This window comes from Lupinus angustifolius, chromosome LG06 (genome assembly GCF_001865875.1).
Source record: "Lupinus angustifolius cultivar Tanjil chromosome LG06, LupAngTanjil_v1.0, whole genome shotgun sequence".
In the NCBI taxonomy this organism is placed as follows: Eukaryota; Viridiplantae; Streptophyta; class Magnoliopsida; order Fabales; family Fabaceae; genus Lupinus; species Lupinus angustifolius.
Window position 1 is genome coordinate 18304497 of NC_032014.1, and position 17543 is coordinate 18322039.

The following is a 17543-nucleotide window of genomic DNA, read 5'->3' on the forward strand; positions in this document are numbered from 1 at the left end:
AGTTGTAATCTCAGTCTTATATTTGAATTCCTAGAACCTCTACCTTGGTTTGACCTTACCCAATCGCCTAGGAAAACCATTCCTACAATCTAGCCCCAGCCAAGAGTATGTTCTAAACTCAAGACCTCCAAGTCTTGGTGAAGACTCTTTGATCTCGTTGGTGGTACGACACCAAGAGACGACTTACCTTGTTACACAAATCACAACAAAAATAGAGTAATGTGAAGCACTAAAATAGCTCAAATATTACAATAAAGAACAAGCTATAAACCATATACAAATCTCACAATTAGCAAGAATATGTATAAGATCAGAATCATGAAGAACATGTAATTTCTACCTTTAAAAAATCTCTAAACAGTAATGAAAGAATCATGCAAGAACAAGATAGAATAATGAACACATTTAATCATATTCAATGATGACATGTTAATCCCTAAGCATAATACTATCTCACTCTAATCTCCCATGCAATTCTCTCTGCCTATATGACATACAAAGAATACGAAAAGATGCACCTTAGCAATTCTAAAAATGAATGAATGAATGTGTTAAGCATGGGTAAAAACACAGTTTATATAGAAAAGTTGTTTTGTACCCAGTTAATCGATTAAGTTGTCTGTTAATCGATTAACGGGCTGTTTGAGAGTAACTGAATTCTATTTTTCAGTTATCTGTTGAAACTGTTAAAAACTATTTTCACGTTAATCGATTAGCTGGCATATTTTCAGTTAAGATATTAATTGGTAACCTACATATATGTTATGCTTATGAGCTATACATGTTTTACCATTATATTATGCCTAAAATTCACAAATAACATGTATGATTAATGCATGAACGTATAATAAGTTAGATGGCATATCTCATGTAAATGATATGATAGTTTTTAGAACTTGTGAGGTTTGCATCTATTTTTACCTAACCTAGACTGAATAACAAAGAAACACATCTAAGACTCTAGTCTAGACATGAAGCTCTTGAATCTTTGGCATGTTGATTTGTTGAGTTGTCTTTAAGCTTTCATTGATTTCTTTGTCTTCATCAAAACATAGGCAAGCTAAATGCTATCTTGACACATTACACTTTCAAGGGTATCTTCCTCAAAGAAGACCAAACATTCAAAACCTATGATATGTACCCAATCTCCATTTATATATACATTCACTTATAATATTACATTTATTTTTTTGTTAATATATTTATCTCCTCATGTTATCTTTACTTTTATCATTTTTCTCTTTTTTTGTAGTTTGGTTCTCCCTTAAAATATTTATGCAGGTTAATTTTCTCTCTATGCATCTCTTATTTTACTTTTAAAATTTTTTTATTCAAAGAAACACCATTTTAATTTTTTTGTTTTGCAAGTTTCAGAAACAACTAAATTGTATCATCTCTGAAATAAGGTAAGAATCATAGTTAGTTATTGATATCTTCATTTTTTGTTTCATGGTTAGTTATTCACTTACATGTGGATTTTGTATTTTGTTTTCTCTATTCAATGATTTTTAATATATATGTTGTTTAACACACTCATTTCAGCTCAATATTTATGCTTTTGGAAATTTTATTTAAACATCATTACCGTATTTTATTGTTTGCTTAGAAATTTGTATTATTTGGGCTGTCAACAACATAATATAATATATTTGTTCTTTACTTCTAGATTTTTTGACATTCTCATATATTGATAAGAATAATGTCTTTATTTTTATTTGATTTATATTTTATTTAAATTATTTATGGTTTCCAAATATTAGGAATTTCACATTATGGAGATAAATTTGCAGAAATATAACTAATGAATTTTGATTATAATAATCAATTGAGTGAAATTATATTTTGTTTGAATTATTTATGATTTCCAAATTTTAAGCAATGCTCATTATGGATATTTATTGTTAGAATTATAACATATGATTCAAAACTCATAAACAAAAAGAATAGTTAGAATTTTTTGTATCAATTACAAAAATAGAATATAAATTTGAGGATCAGTTACAAAATCGAAAGAATCAATTAACAACAAAAATTAAGACCTATCACAAATATCAACTAAATTATGGAATATATAAGGAATCTTCTAAAAATTATGGAATATTTTTTTTTTATTTCACAGAGGTATCCTCGCAGTGGAGGCAATAAAAAAATTATAATGTAATTAAAAAAATTATAATTATATTTTACAATTGCTATATTATAATAGTAACAATAAGAAATATAACATAAACAAAATATTAATTGTAGTATATTAAGAAGATTAAAAACTATAACAGTAAATTATCAGAACAATTATGGAATATATACGAAATCTTCGTAGCAATTATGAAATATATAACGTAATTAATGAACATTAACAAATATATAACAATGATTGTGAGTCATAAGGTGGTATGATGAGTAAGGTGAAAAAGTTTAAGAAATGTAATGAAAGATGTTGTGGGTTCAAGCATCATCCATAACAAATTTAAAAAAAATAAAAACGAGTTATAAGGTAGTTTGATGGTTAGGGTTGGAGTGAAGGAGATTGAAGTTTCGAGTATCGCCCACAAAAAATACTAACATCCTAACCATTGCCGATGAAAAACGATGATTTTGTTACTATTTAAAAATTATATTTTAAAGTTGTTATGAAACTTTGGAAAAATATTTTTAAAATATTAAATGAAATATGTAGTAATTATACATTTAAATAGAGCTTAAAACATTCTCAAGTAATATTATTTAATCAGTTTTTAAAACTTAAATAGCAGTAATCTAATTTTATTATTAATAGAAAGAATGAGCTATTATATTACAATTAATAAGAAAATTTGTTGTAATTTTGACTGGCTAAAAAATGATACATAGTGAATTTATTTTCTAAAAATAACAATGTTTAATACTAATTATTTAAATAGATCTTAAAACATTCTCATTTAATATCATTAAAGTGCGTTAATATGAGGAATTCAATAATATTATTAATAGAATGAACTATGATATTACAATTATGATGAAATTAGATGATATTTAATTTATTTCATAAAATTGATTATTTTTAATACTAATTAAAAAGAAAACTTGATAGTTCTCAAATGCTTCTTCTCCATAATTAACGAATTATTGGCATTAATTACGATGATTTATTTTCTACTTTAAAATTATTATGAAACTTTGAACATATATTTTAAATATAGTAAATGGAATATGTAGTAATTACACACTTAAATAGATTTTAAAATATTTTCACTTAATATCATTTAATCATTTTATGTGTCATATATCATTTCTTGCAGATCATTAGAATATTCTTATGTAAAAATTGTACGAATGAAAACATATAATCAAGACAATGTTACAATTTTAAAATATTATAATAAACTATTAGTAATTGTACATTATCACTTCAACAAAAAATATAATAACATTTGTGTGTATTAGTTAGAGTTATGTTATTTATTTTTTCTTTACAATTCTCATAACTAAGTCATTCTCTATCTAATGATATATACATTTGTTAATTTTGATAATTCAATAGATTTTATAGTTCAAAGTACTTATCCAAATCTACAAGATCACTAAAAATGAAAAGTTTTTATAAATGAGAAAAATACTTGAATCAACTATTGAAATTATTGATCAAATAAATGAGTATGTTTTGAATTTAATTCCAAGTAAAAATATTTATAATCCAATTCAATTAGTTATTAAGTTGTTGATGCACGTATTTTTAAACTTAATAATATTAGGTGATGAAAAAGAATACAACAATTTTGATTCTATTGATATGTGTAATGTTAATGAGTGTCAAATATTCAACTAATTAATCATCAATTTTTAAACTCATTTACAATCTTTGATTTTCCACATCAGAAAATTAAGTTCTTCCATACTATATGATATTGTATATATATTTAAACTTTGTGAAGTTGAACAAAGAGAGACATTAAATTTTAAACGATATATCAATTTCAAAATAAAAAATTTAAATTATTCTAAATATATATGTATGTTCTTAACCATGCGACACAAAATACTAGCTCGTGCAAATGTGTAACTCGCTAGTTAGACTAGTAAAAATTTAAGCAAGTGACATCATTAGACACTAACATCATTAGACACGTGTGTAAAGAGCAACTGATTTAATGTGCCCTTTTTAAGACAAAAAATGTAACTCCATTGTAATGTTCCTCGATTCTCTCCCTTTGTCGTCGCCGAATTCTCTCCAAGCATTATGAACATTTACTGCATTTTCCCATTAATTGTTGTTGGCAACTGGGCTATAAAATGTGGATACGGAGAACATGAAAAGAATATAAGTCCGAAACATTTGCTTATACATAAAACAAAAAACGGTGAAATAATATTACAATGAAGATGTAAGTTTCGGTGATTTCCATCGTGCAGTAGAATGTTGTGTAACATAAAGAATTCGACTGTTTTATTGTGGAAAATGGCTGATACATTTGCTTGTACAATTAAGAACCGTTTTAGCGAATATTTTAAAGAGACGCCTATTACAGGAGCAAATCCAAAAACAACAGTGTACACTTGACAACCGGGATAGTTAAGTTTCACCTATGCAGTCAAATGACATCCCATTGTTTGTTTATCGCGAAGTAGACTCTTCCTAAGCAGTCAAATTCAGACAAAGCTAGTGCGGAGAATGTACAACAGAAGTTTAATTAAACTCATCTCAACCTTCAAGTCAGACTCTAGCACAAAAAGTATAATGTCATTAGTAGCAGCTTATAACAGAAGCCAAATAGTGGATACTGATTACGGTTCCAAAATCAAGACACAACATTTTTTCTTGCTTCTTGATGATAGTCTCCTTCATCACTTTCTGCTCTCCTCCGAACGTATCTATAGTAGATATACTGCATTATTATCTGAAAGACATTGTTAAGGTTTTTGCCAAATCCTAGTTTCTTCAAAAGTGTTAATTAACAGAAAGCACCAAACCAAAATAATAATCTGCATCATAATCAATAATTCAATACTAATACTATGCCCCAAAAATTGTATCAGTGTTTCAAATTACGGACCACATCACATGATGACCACCACAACACACCGTAATTGCGGTGTGATACCGTAATAATGATGCGACCACAATGGGCCACAATGCAACCGCATTTTGGCAGCATCAACCCCAACACAACCACATCAGGTCACATCAGTATCAAAAATATTTTTTTACTCGTAAAATATTTTATACCATAATAACAATGGCCACAATGCAACTGCAACCTCAATCACGATTGCAAATGCAATTTAAAACACCGTATAGGATACAAAAAAGTCTAGTGCCACACAAACTACCGCATCTAACAACCATGGCATATTAGCTTTGATGCTTTCCCATTCTGTTGTTCGTACAACAATACTGCATCAAACACAAGTTTGAGAAAAAATTAATATTTGTAGTTCATTTTAAAGATATTCGGAGGGAAATATATGTACAAAGGAGAGAGATCGGACCTGCCAACATAGGTAACATTAGCAATAAGTGCAAAGACGAACATGAGTGGATTTAATCCCTGATATGATCAAAAGAGAGAGCATATATACAAGTAGAAATGCTAGTTAATCTTTGCACTTAAAATTCATAATGGGATGGCAAAAAATGCTTAAATTGACTATTACCTCCACACTCCCTCTTTTAATCTGATCAATGATTAAAAAAAATTATCAGTAAAAACAAAGCAAATAAAAAAAAGAGGGAATATTGGGTCCTTCAAAAATTTAGTGTCCACCAAATTCAAATCCGAAAAAAATACAAATTAATACTTATTAATCATAAATGTAAGTCAAAATAATCTCTAGCAAATGCTATAAAATATATTAAAATTGACTAATTTAACTCACATTTATTATTTTTGAATATCATTTTTTTGTTTTTCAGTTTTTGAAGGATAAAACTGGTACACTTAATTTTGAAGAACCAAAATATGTATTTTCTCTAAAAACAATATTTAAACTAAAAAAAGGAAGAGAAAAAAAAAAGTTTGATACTAACATTTAACCATATCTGAGGTATGCGACCACCCATATAGATAGCAGCCATAAGCCATCCCAACCATTGACCAAATGTACTATGTATCTCTTGCTCCTGTGCTAAGCATTATTAGCTATCAACTTAGCAAAGTTAATTATGCAAATGATTTTCAATTTTCAATCCACTATTACAATTATATATCTACAATTGTTATAAATATAACATAACAGCAAACGCGGTTGCAATTACACAAAACCAGATCGAATTAGAGTAACATTAAACTTCCAAGCCCTACCTGCAAGAGCTTTCTTCCACTAAATAATATATTTCCTTGTCTCAAAGCATTACCCTGCAGAGGCAAGTTAACTGATGCTGCTAGAAATGTTCCATAAATTCCCTGAAATGGTGTACATCATGACAGAAATAGTAAAACATATAATCTATCAGTGTAAAGAGGCAAGACTTAGAAGAATAAATTAATATTAGTGGCAAAATTGATATAATTTGTGGTTAGTACTTAGTACTAGTGAGGTAAAGAAGGGAAAGACTCACAGCACGTGGGATGGGTCTAGGATGAGATGAAGAATTGTTAGAGATATTTGGAGACGGCTCATCATCAGAAGAATAGTCTGCGTTCAATTCCATGGCTGAAGGGCCACTTTTAACAGCTCTCAGGTAGGTACGGAATGGTGGAGTCCCACTCCCAGCCAATGATCTTGCTGACCTGCATAATTTAATCCAATTCCATGATCAAACAGATACACGGACTTAGTTCATTATTTGTGTTGGAGTATAAGTGTGAATTTGTTGATGTCTTATACCAGTTTACTTTAAATTATATAAAGGCTAGCTACACAATTAGATGTATTCATGAAGCTAATATTTTAAATTGCAGTTACTCATATTGCATCATGAAATTAATTTTTGTATGGACAAAATATCAAAAAATAAATAAATTTAATTAATTTAATTTTATCTATATATTTTATTTGTGGCCTTATATAGAATCATTTAATTTTATTCTTACTAAAAAAATTAAATTATGTTAAAATAAAAATAGCATGGATATATAAATTGGAAGTCTTGTCATTTTATCACCCAATTATCAATTATTTTTGAGTAATTTTAATTCTTAATAATTAAATTTTGATAACATAATTTTCATTTACTTTTTATTCTATAAATTATTTTAGAAATACAATTTAATACCCACAGAGAGAAATAATACGGATTACTTTTTCAACCCTTTGAGTAATATTAATAGAACTATGAGCATCATACATTATTTTATGATTGTGTGCACTTCCTAATAAATTAATAAACTCTTTCCAGAATACTTTTCTTCCTCTTCTTTTTGTTCCTTCCCTTTTCTCTTTGTTGATCCCAATGTCATGATACTTAAGTTGGATATCAAATCACAAGATATCTCATATATATTTTAACTAATTTAAACAATTTGGTGGGACTAGATATATATTATTAAATTAAAAAATGCATATGGACTTCAAGTTAATAAGGAATAAGAGTTGAGACGCGATATGATTTCACATTTGATTTTAACTGCATATTTTATGACTTTTATTAAATTTGAGAAAAACGGTCAATTCAACCATAAGGTTCAAATATGTTTAAAGTAGTTCAAAGTGGTTCCATCGAGTTTTCAATGGTTTAAAGCGATCTGACTAACATGGCGATTTTCTAGCCTATATGCAACAATTCCCTAGTCTGGTAAGTGGTTGGATAGGTTGGATGATTCGATTCATTTCAAACAACACTAGTTGATCCCTCTTTAACAAACTCTTTCAAAAACACTTTTCTTCCTCTTCTTTTTGTTCCTTCCCTTTTCCCTTTGTTGATCTCAATGTCATGATACTTAAGTTGGATATCAAATCAAAAGATATCTCATATATATTTTAACTAATTTAAAAGGTTAAACGATTTTGTGGAACTTGGCGACATCATATATATTATTAAATTAAAAAATACATATGGATTTTAAGTTAATAAGGAATAAGAGTTGAGATGCGATATGGTTTCAAATTTGATTTTAACGCATATTTTATGGCTTTTATTTAATTTGATAAAAACGGCCAATCCAACCATAAGGTTCAAATCTGTTTAAAGTAGTTCAAAGTGGTTCCATCGAGTTTCCAATAGTTTAAAGCGGTCTGACTAACTGGGCGATTTTCTAGCCTATATGTAGCCATTCCCTATTATGGTAATGGTTGAATAGGTTGGATCATCTGCTTTGATTTAGTTCAAACAACATTAGATGATCCCCTTTTAACAAACTCTTTCAAGAACACTTTTGTTCCTCTTCTTTTTGTTCCTTCCCTTTTCCCTTTGTTGATCCTAGTGTCATGATACTTAAGTTAAATATCAAATCGGAAGATATCTTGTATATATTTTAGCTAATTTAAATGGTTAAACGATTTGGTGGGACTGGGCGACATCATATATATTATTAAATTAAAAAATATATATGGATTTCAAGTTAATAAGGAATAAGAGTTGAGACGCGATATGGTTTCATATTTGATTTTAAGGCATATTTTATGGCTTTTATTTAATTTGAGAAAAAAATGGTCCATCCAACCATAAGGTTCAAATCTGTTTAAAGTAGTTCAAAGTGGTTCCATCGAGTTCCATCGAGTTTTCAATGGTTTAAAGCGGTTTGACTAAATGGATGATTTTCTAGCCTATATGCAGCCATTCCCTATTCTGGTAAGTGGTTGGATAGGTTGAATCATCTGATTCGATTGATTTCAAACAACACTAGTTGATCCCCCTTTCTCAATTGTTATCTCGTTTCTAACATGGACAAGTCTTATTTCTGACATGTACACGTCCTATTTCAAGAACCATTTTGTTTTTGTGGATAACACATGGTTTTTCTGTCAACTCTTACAAATGGGATAACGCATCCCGTTGTGGATGACCTAAGAGAAGTAAATGAGCTTTACTTCATAATACCCTTGATTAATTTTTTTCCTTCAAATTCTTACTTAATCAATTTATACGATACTCTATCTTTTTCACTAGTTTGAGTTGCAGCGGTCATGGTGCATTGTCTTCTTCGACTCTTCACAACTCGAGAGTTTAGGAACAACTAGAAAACCAATCTTATAGCTCAACCTTCAATATTTAAATACTATATTGCAAACCAATGCTACAAACTAGCAGGAACAAAAAGCTAGCAACATGGTGTGTTCCCCCTTCATTATCTCTCTATGCATCACTACAACAACACTCATCTTCCTCTTCCTGTGCTTACTCTGCTACACACTCTTGTTTACCTATGTTGAACTATTGTTTTGTTGTAATTGCGTCTTCGCATTGTTGCCCCAATGTCGTTATGTTGCTATTTTTTATGTTTCACATTTGAATCTCGTTTATATGCAATTGCAACCTGATGTCGTTGCATTACCGCCAATAACCAAAATATTGATACCACATCTCATGGCGATGTACTTTCATACCTACTTATTAGATTATTATATATTCTTTAGCTCATCAATTACAAATCTCTCACATTTAAGTTTCCAATTTCCACAATATTTGTCAATTGACACTTAACAGTTAGCACTTCGTTTAGTTGAGAGAAGAAAATGGAAAGAGAAAAAGAGGTGAGAACGATAATGAAGAGAAAGAAAAAAGATTGATTTGTTGTTTGTTTTTTGTATGAGAAATAATAGAGAAAGTTTTTTCTTATTTCACTAGACATGTGGAGCTTTTTCCCCATGAAGGAAATCCATTTATACCATTTTTATGGAGAGATTATCTGTCCCAAAGTTTGTCTCATTTTCCTTTCCCGGACGAATCAGTTTTTAGCAAGTAATAAAAACAAACCATTTTGTTTTTAAATATTTTTATTTATTTATATTGCAATTTTTAATTGGTCCGGACAGGAAATGAGGAAAAACTTTAGGATAGGTGATCTATGTTCAATTTTATGAGCCACTTACCTATGACACCAATAAATAAGCTATTAACTCAACAAAATTATCGGACCATTTTTAATCACAAAGTTACAATCGTCACTCCATTATTAGCTTAGATCTATTTCCCTAGAGTCAACATAAATTAGATTCGTAAATTGCCATCAGGCTCCACCATTAGTATTGTTTCAAAATTGAAATCATTGTCATATGTCCTCAAGCTTAGCCACCCCAACCCTAACCTCCAAACCAAAATCACGAAAAACCACAATCTCTTAGCCGCATTCACCAACCATAATAAAAAAAAGTACTAAAGCGCAACCATAAAACCATCAGGAAAGCTCTGTTCAAGATCACTTCCAAATCGTTATCTCCATCTTCCTAAGCGCGAACAATAACAATTGTATTTTCAAAGTTGATTCTACTCTTGCATGGTGGTTTTCCCAATTTCATAATGGCGGCTTGGAGGACTTGAGTTGTTATTGGTGAGGAGTAAGGTTTTCCCAATTTAATAATAGCGATTTTCCCAATTTTAATGTGAGGAGTAAGGTTGGGATGTCTAACCTAGAGGACTTGAGTTTTTATTGGTGCAATAATTATGGGTTAGTGGTGTAGGACCCCACTAGATCCATATGATGACCATAAGGGCAAGAAATCGATTCTTGAGAACGACACATGTTGGGAGGGACAACCACATACCTTGAAAGAGATTAATTCCTTACCTGAAAGGGTGAGGAGATACCATTGGTAGTTCTAAAAATATGGTGGGGTGAAGGTGGCTAGATGGATGGTGGTGGAAGTGATGAGTAGGATGGGTAATGAGATTTTTTTTTTCACGATTTTACTGAATGTTGCATTGGTAAGTTGCATATTAGTGACATTGAAGTATCATAAAAAGATGGTAGAGAAGAATTTTGTTCCTTTTGCCCATATCCTTTCTTCTCAATTCATCAAGGAATTTTTAAAATGGTTGTTTTCATCATTTCAATGAAGGCATCCTCTTTCCTATTCTTTCTTCCCACTAATGGAGAAAGAGTTTTTGTTGGAAATGACTTGTAACAATTAATTGTGGCACCAAAGGTTTGTTATTGGCTAAGTTGTTAATATGTCGCTCTATTTAAGACGTTTCATGGCACTACTTAAAAATGTGTAAACAAACTATCGATCATGTAGTCCTGAGGATAAAATAGTACAATTGTATGTTTTGTATTCTCAGTACACTATGAGAACCGATCTCGAAACACCTAAAATATTGCTACCAATGACAATTGTCAAATTTTCCATAATATGATTATCAATATCAATTCTCGTGTCACAGAAAAAAGAGGGAAAAGGTAGCCAAAAATATTTTGACAAAGAGGGAGAGAAGAAAAGTTGAGGAAATGAATCTCAACTGGTATGATTTTTATGAATGGGAAACATCTCTATTTATAGGTGGAGAACCCCAACAACTATTTCAATTTGACAGTTTGAAAGATGATCTCATCTAAAACTACTAGATTAATCCAATGGCCTATAAGAAAGCAACAACCACATTGATTGGATTCATCCTTATCTCTTTGATGCTAGCAACGTGTGTTGACTTGATCAACATGTGTCAAGCGTGTGGAAGATATGTTGATTTAGTCAACACAACATCTAGGTAAAGTGTGTGGAAGAGTCTTGTTTATATGTGTCTTCATCCACCATGAAACCCTTATACCTCTTAGGACACCCTCATTAGTACTTTTAATGCTTAAAAATACTTTTGAAGGATTTCTACCATCCTACATGGGACTTATATTGGGTGGACATTTGCTGTCCCAAAACAGTGTATCACTTCATGTATCATTGCTTGTGATTGGTCAGAAAAATAATTAATTATTAAAATTTTAATTTAAATATATTTTTTCAACCAATCACAAGCAGTGACACATGAAATGACATACTTTATGTGACATCAGAGCTCCCGACTTATATTTTCTTCATTTCACACCTTAAAATTTCTTATCAATTTTGTATGGGTCCCGTAATGTTTTCTTCTATCCTCTCTCTTACTTTCATGTGTAGCAAAGAGGTAACAGCAACGTGGCTTTCTCCTACTTCTCTCCACTTAATTTCTTTTTAAACTCTTTCGAGACAATTATTACAAACAAAGGGAGTGAAATTGCTAAGAGAAATAGTATAGAATGGGAAGACATGTGCTTACGTAAAGAAGTACTCTCGTCGATGTGTTGCTTTGGTTTTGTTATCTGGTATAGGAATCCCTGACTGATGAGTGGATTTCGATTTCAAAGGTTTCTTCTCTTCTTCAAGAACCTAGAAGAGAATAACAAATATAAACCCAACCAAAATATTCCTTTCCTACATTAGTAGAGTAAGGTAGTATTTTTTGTTATGTGGAACCTTCAAATCTGAGTGGGACAAATTTGGAAATTTTAATTATGATTTGTAGAACAGAGTAAAATGAAATTGGAAATCTTACCCCTTTGTTGTTGATCTTCCGACGAGATTTGCACCATCTATAGATGTAGTCATAATATAGGCTTTGCAATACTAATACGATCGTAGTTGTTGTGTAAAGCTGTTAATGACAGTAAACAGAGCTAATAAAACCAAGGTTTCTATTTTCGTAGGTTAGTAAAGAACTATAAAAATGGAACATAAGTAAAGAAAAGTTGTGATAGTTCAAATCTTTAACCCAGAAATTCTGTAATATTTTTAGAAAGAAGACTTCAATTTGTGACTTCCTATTTTTGTAAAAAAATAAACCAAGGGTTTATTAAAATAATTGTAACCTCATATTTACTTCTTAATAATTATTGTTGCAAAAAGTTAATTGTAGTTTCACTTCTAACATTGTCTATTTTAAAAAATACCTCATGTGAGTTTTAAAATGGAGAATTTTATTTATAAATAAACACTAAATTCCACAGTTGAATTGAATTTTAAAGCAATTGTTTAAATCAAGTGCTGGGTGTTTATTGTAGTTAATGAATATCTACAGACTTGTCACTCTATAGCTACCTAATTATTACTGTAAATTTTATTTTAAATGTGAGCTCCACTAATTTATAATATATAATATATATATATATATACATATATGTGTGTTATTGTTTATTAATTTACCGCATTAAATATGATAAGTTATTAACAACTTTATATTCAATTAATAAATTTATAATTAAATTTGGTCTAGAATCATTTAAATTAGACTCTAAGATGTTTAACAATATATTTTTTCAAGTCTTAATATGTTTTTGGTCCTTATATTTATCAAATTTTGATTTTAATCCTTGATTTTATGTTTTAGTCCTTACATTTCCATAACATTTTGCAATTGATCTATGTATAGATTTTGTATGAAAAATGATAATGTGGCTAAAGAAAGCCAAATCGGCAGTGCTACGTGTCTAGCCACAACATTCATTTAGTTTTATATATTTCGACTTTAGTCCCTATAGATTAAGTAATTTTGATTTTAGTCTCTATGAGACTATGATGAATTGATAATTTGATATGGACTATAACTAAAACTGGCTAATTTACTAGGATTAAAGTCAAAATTGGTTAATTTGTATAGACTAAAATCAAATATTGTGAGAGAAATGACCTTGATGAACCAATTACAAACAGTTCAATATATATATATATATATATATATATATATATATATATATATATATATATATATATATATATATATATATATATATATATATATATATATATATATATATATATATATATATATATATATATATATATATATATATATTGAACTGTTTGTAATTGGTTCATCAAGGTCATTATATATATATATATATATATATATAAACTAAAAAACAATCCAGGTTAAATATTCTGATTAAAAAATATATCCATAAAAAACTAAAAAACAATACCAGATTAAAATTCAGAGCACTTTTTACATGTAATATGTATATGATTAATAATTGAATATGAATAAACAAAGCACTTTGGTGTTCTCTAAAAGCTGAGTTGATGAGCAGTCCATGAGATATCTCCCAATAAGAAATGGAGAGCAGAAGAAAAAATTGAAAGAGAAAGGAGACTCTATATTTGGGTACCATTGTTCTGTCCATTTATAGACAAAAATTTAGGTTTATGTATAATTTTTTTTTGAAAGAGTTTTATTAATTTATTGAGAAGTATAAAGTATACATTAGGATAAATTAAGAACAAAACCACGGTTCATGGTGGAAAATGGAAATAGTTTCATCCCAATCCGTTCGTCTTTTAAATTATAATTTATAGCTATATTAAAGGGAAAACAACTTATAAGAAGAAGCATATAACACGCTATATTTTGAGACAAATATATTTTATAATTTTTAATTTTATTATTTAAAATTAAATTAAAAATTAAAATATTAATATATTATCAAAATTTTATTAATATTTATACAATGATTTACTAATGTCGTCTTTCTCCTTTCTCTATCAAAGAATATTGAGAAATAGAGGACTGGGAGAATAAGCTACCAAGTACCAACAACCAGCTAGGTCGGCTTGGGAAAAATTGGTTTGACACTTGTCTATTTCTATATTACGTGGCCGCGGAATCCTATCAAACAAGCCTATATTTAAAAAAAATGAAATTCACACTATTCATAGGTATTTATGTCTTGTATCCCATTTTTTCATCACTAACACAATAACTAACCATATGATTTTAAGTAATTAAATATAGTAATTTATTTGAGTTTAATCATAAAAACCAACAGTTTCTTTATACGTGTCATTTTATTTTGTATAAATTAAGAAAACCATTTTTTTTATTGAATAAAATTATTATTATTTTTATATTATATTCTACCCGATTTACTTCATGTTATTCTTCTTTTCCACAATAATTCCAATAAAAAATGATCAATTAATTTATGAGAATGAAAGTTACGAGAATAAATATTTCTAAAAGATAATAACTAACAGTTATAAAGCGGGGAGAGTGATTTTTAAGAAGTTTATTAAATACGTCTCAGAATGCCAAAATGGTTAATTAATTTGAAGTTTTGATCATAAATCACCAAGATTGTGAATATAACCTATAATTAACGTTGGGATCGGAATGTATAAATTATATGAAAATTCTTCTATAATAGTATTATTTCAATTTTACGTATTTAGAAGATAACTCATAGCACATGTATTTTTATATTGTTAAATCATATATTTGGGTTTATTCATTTGCAAAGTTAGTAGAAAGAACCAAATACAGAAACATTATTTGCAAATATTTACCAGAGCTGTGTAGAACTGAGTGGGCAACTGCATATCCATCCAACCATGACAAAAAACAAGAAAAGCAAAACACAAAACGAGAGGAAAGTAAGTCCACAACACCACATGAAGTTAAAATATAGAAAGAAAAGAAGGAATCAATTAATAAAGAAAACTTAGTGGATGGTGCAGAAAATCATGATAAAATAGAGACTCAGGCCACGCAGTTGCATGTCTGAGCTCTCAATTCAGGACCACCAGCCACAACCACACAAATATTATAGAGTATATGGGTCAGATTCACTCACCGTGGCTGGTTCAAGAAGGCAACCCATCAAGTTGAATATATCACTACATCAAAATATTTTAACAAACCAAAAAATCAATATTTAAACTAATTAATTAGGGCGAGTTTGATTTAGGAATGAAAGAAATGGGAAGGGAAGATTTGAGAGCTACATTATAAGTACATTTCATGGCTCTGAAGTCTTTCACTTCACTCTGTTGCCCTCTAACAACCAACTTGCAAACAGATTGTAATGGTCCCTCTCGATTCTTTTAGAGTATAATGGGGAAGAGAAAGACTTGAGAGTTAAGAAATATTTATAGTAACTCTGATGTTTTTATTTTCCATTCATTATTCTCTAAAACTCATCGCAAATGGAGCTATAGAAGAAGTATAGAAAGTTATGTGGATAAAATAAATTTTGACTAACCCAGCTATCCAAGTGAGGAGAAAGGCAAGAGAAACTCCATGACTAGATTTGGTGCCAAAATTGGTTATAATCTGAGGAATTTCTGCTACTCCCCAACACACTAGACTGATTAACCCAAAACCGAAGGAGATATCATCTTTAGTATTGCAAAGACAGTCTTTGAAGTATTTCTGTACCCATCTCACACAGGGTTTCTCATCCTTCACACAGTAAGAAGGTGGCATTCTCTCCTTTCACGTTTTCTCTCTTTCTTTTGTTAAGTTGTTTTGCTTGGAGAGATTTGTGGTGGTTTTATAGGAAAGTAGCCTTTTAAAATTACTAAAACATACACGTGAGTGAGGAGGTAAAAAGTTAAATCTGTTAGTGTTAAACTCTTGTGTCCCTTCTTGGGTTTTTTGTATGGTGCATAGTTAGAAGTATTAAAGATCAGGAGGCTAATATAATTAATCACGCATACGAAAATGTTTTGTACACCATAAAACGACCAACGATATCGTATGTAAAGTCTTTTTTAAATAACGTGGTAATATAAAAATGGTTTTTTTTTTCTAATAGTAATGTTAGAGACATGTTAGGTTAACAAAGGTATGTTTATGTTAAATTTAGTTTTAATCAATTAAAGGTTGCTGAAACATCCAACACTTATGGTTATCTCTTTTTTAATTCGACTGTTCAATTTTTTTATACAAAAAAAATCAAAATAGTGTACTTAACAACAATTACTATAGGCAAATTATCTTATTTCTATTAGTTCCAAGACAAATTTTGATGAGGGCTAAAGTTGAATACATGAAAAAAAATTGAGTATCAAAATCACCTCAACGAAAATTCATTTATGCCTATGATTTTAATATCTTCCTCGAATTGCAAAATGAAAATTGATATATTAGTGTAGTGATTTATGATGGTCAACTCTTTTTGGAGAAGAGAATATTGTTAGGGAAGAATTAAGAAGAAAGAAGAAGAGAATGAGTGACAATCGAATCAAAATGCCAAACTTACTATATATAGCAAGCTGTCCAACTAACCAACTAACTGACTTTCCTAATATGGAAACTTCTATAACTACATTACCTAACTTTTGAATTACAATGATTTTAACATCCTCCCTTAATCCAAAAGTTAACAAAAACAGAAACAAAGAAAGAATGAATCAAACTTTACAACTACATAAAATCACAACAACTATTGTTCCTTATCAAGCTTTCAAATTTCTTCTTCTTCATTAGGCTTGAATTCTTTATCACCAAGCCTTCACATTCATCTTGTCCCTTAATGTTCTGACCCGTGCAGTCTTGAGTGGTTTGGTTAGAACATCAGCTATTTGCAAATCTGTGGCACAATGTTGTAGCTTGATTTTACCTTTTGCAACTTGATCTCTTAGATAGTGAAATTTTGTTTCAATGTGTTTAGACCTGCCATGAAACACTGGATTTTTGGCAAGGTTAATAGCAGATTGGTTATCTACTTTTAACTCCACTGCCTCACCATTACTCAGGCTTAATTCCTTCATCAATGCTTGAATCCACACACCTTGACAGGCTCCACTGCAGGCTGCTATGTACTCTGCTTCACATGTTGATAGTGCCACTACATCTTGCTTCTTAGATGACCAAGAGATAGGTGCTTTACCTAAGAAGAAGATATAGCCATTGTGCTCCTTCGATCCACTTGATCCCC

The 17543-nt window shown here is 29.7% G+C and overlaps 1 protein-coding gene across 1 annotated transcript; it reads right to left on the reverse strand.

The window, feature by feature from the left end:
- LOC109350097 (probable vacuolar amino acid transporter YPQ1) lies at positions 4655 to 16138 on the reverse strand. Its single transcript, XM_019591233.1, has 12 exons — positions 15864 to 16138; positions 15456 to 15498; positions 15169 to 15195; positions 12386 to 12484; positions 12110 to 12219; positions 6536 to 6707; positions 6279 to 6380; positions 6005 to 6097; positions 5632 to 5652; positions 5467 to 5525; positions 5281 to 5371; positions 4655 to 4874 (listed from the first exon to the last, which is right to left on the reverse strand). Exons 1-12 carry the CDS (start codon positions 16085 to 16087, stop codon positions 4776 to 4778), a joined length of 1140 nt encoding a protein of 379 aa, XP_019446778.1. The 5' UTR covers positions 16088 to 16138; the 3' UTR covers positions 4655 to 4775.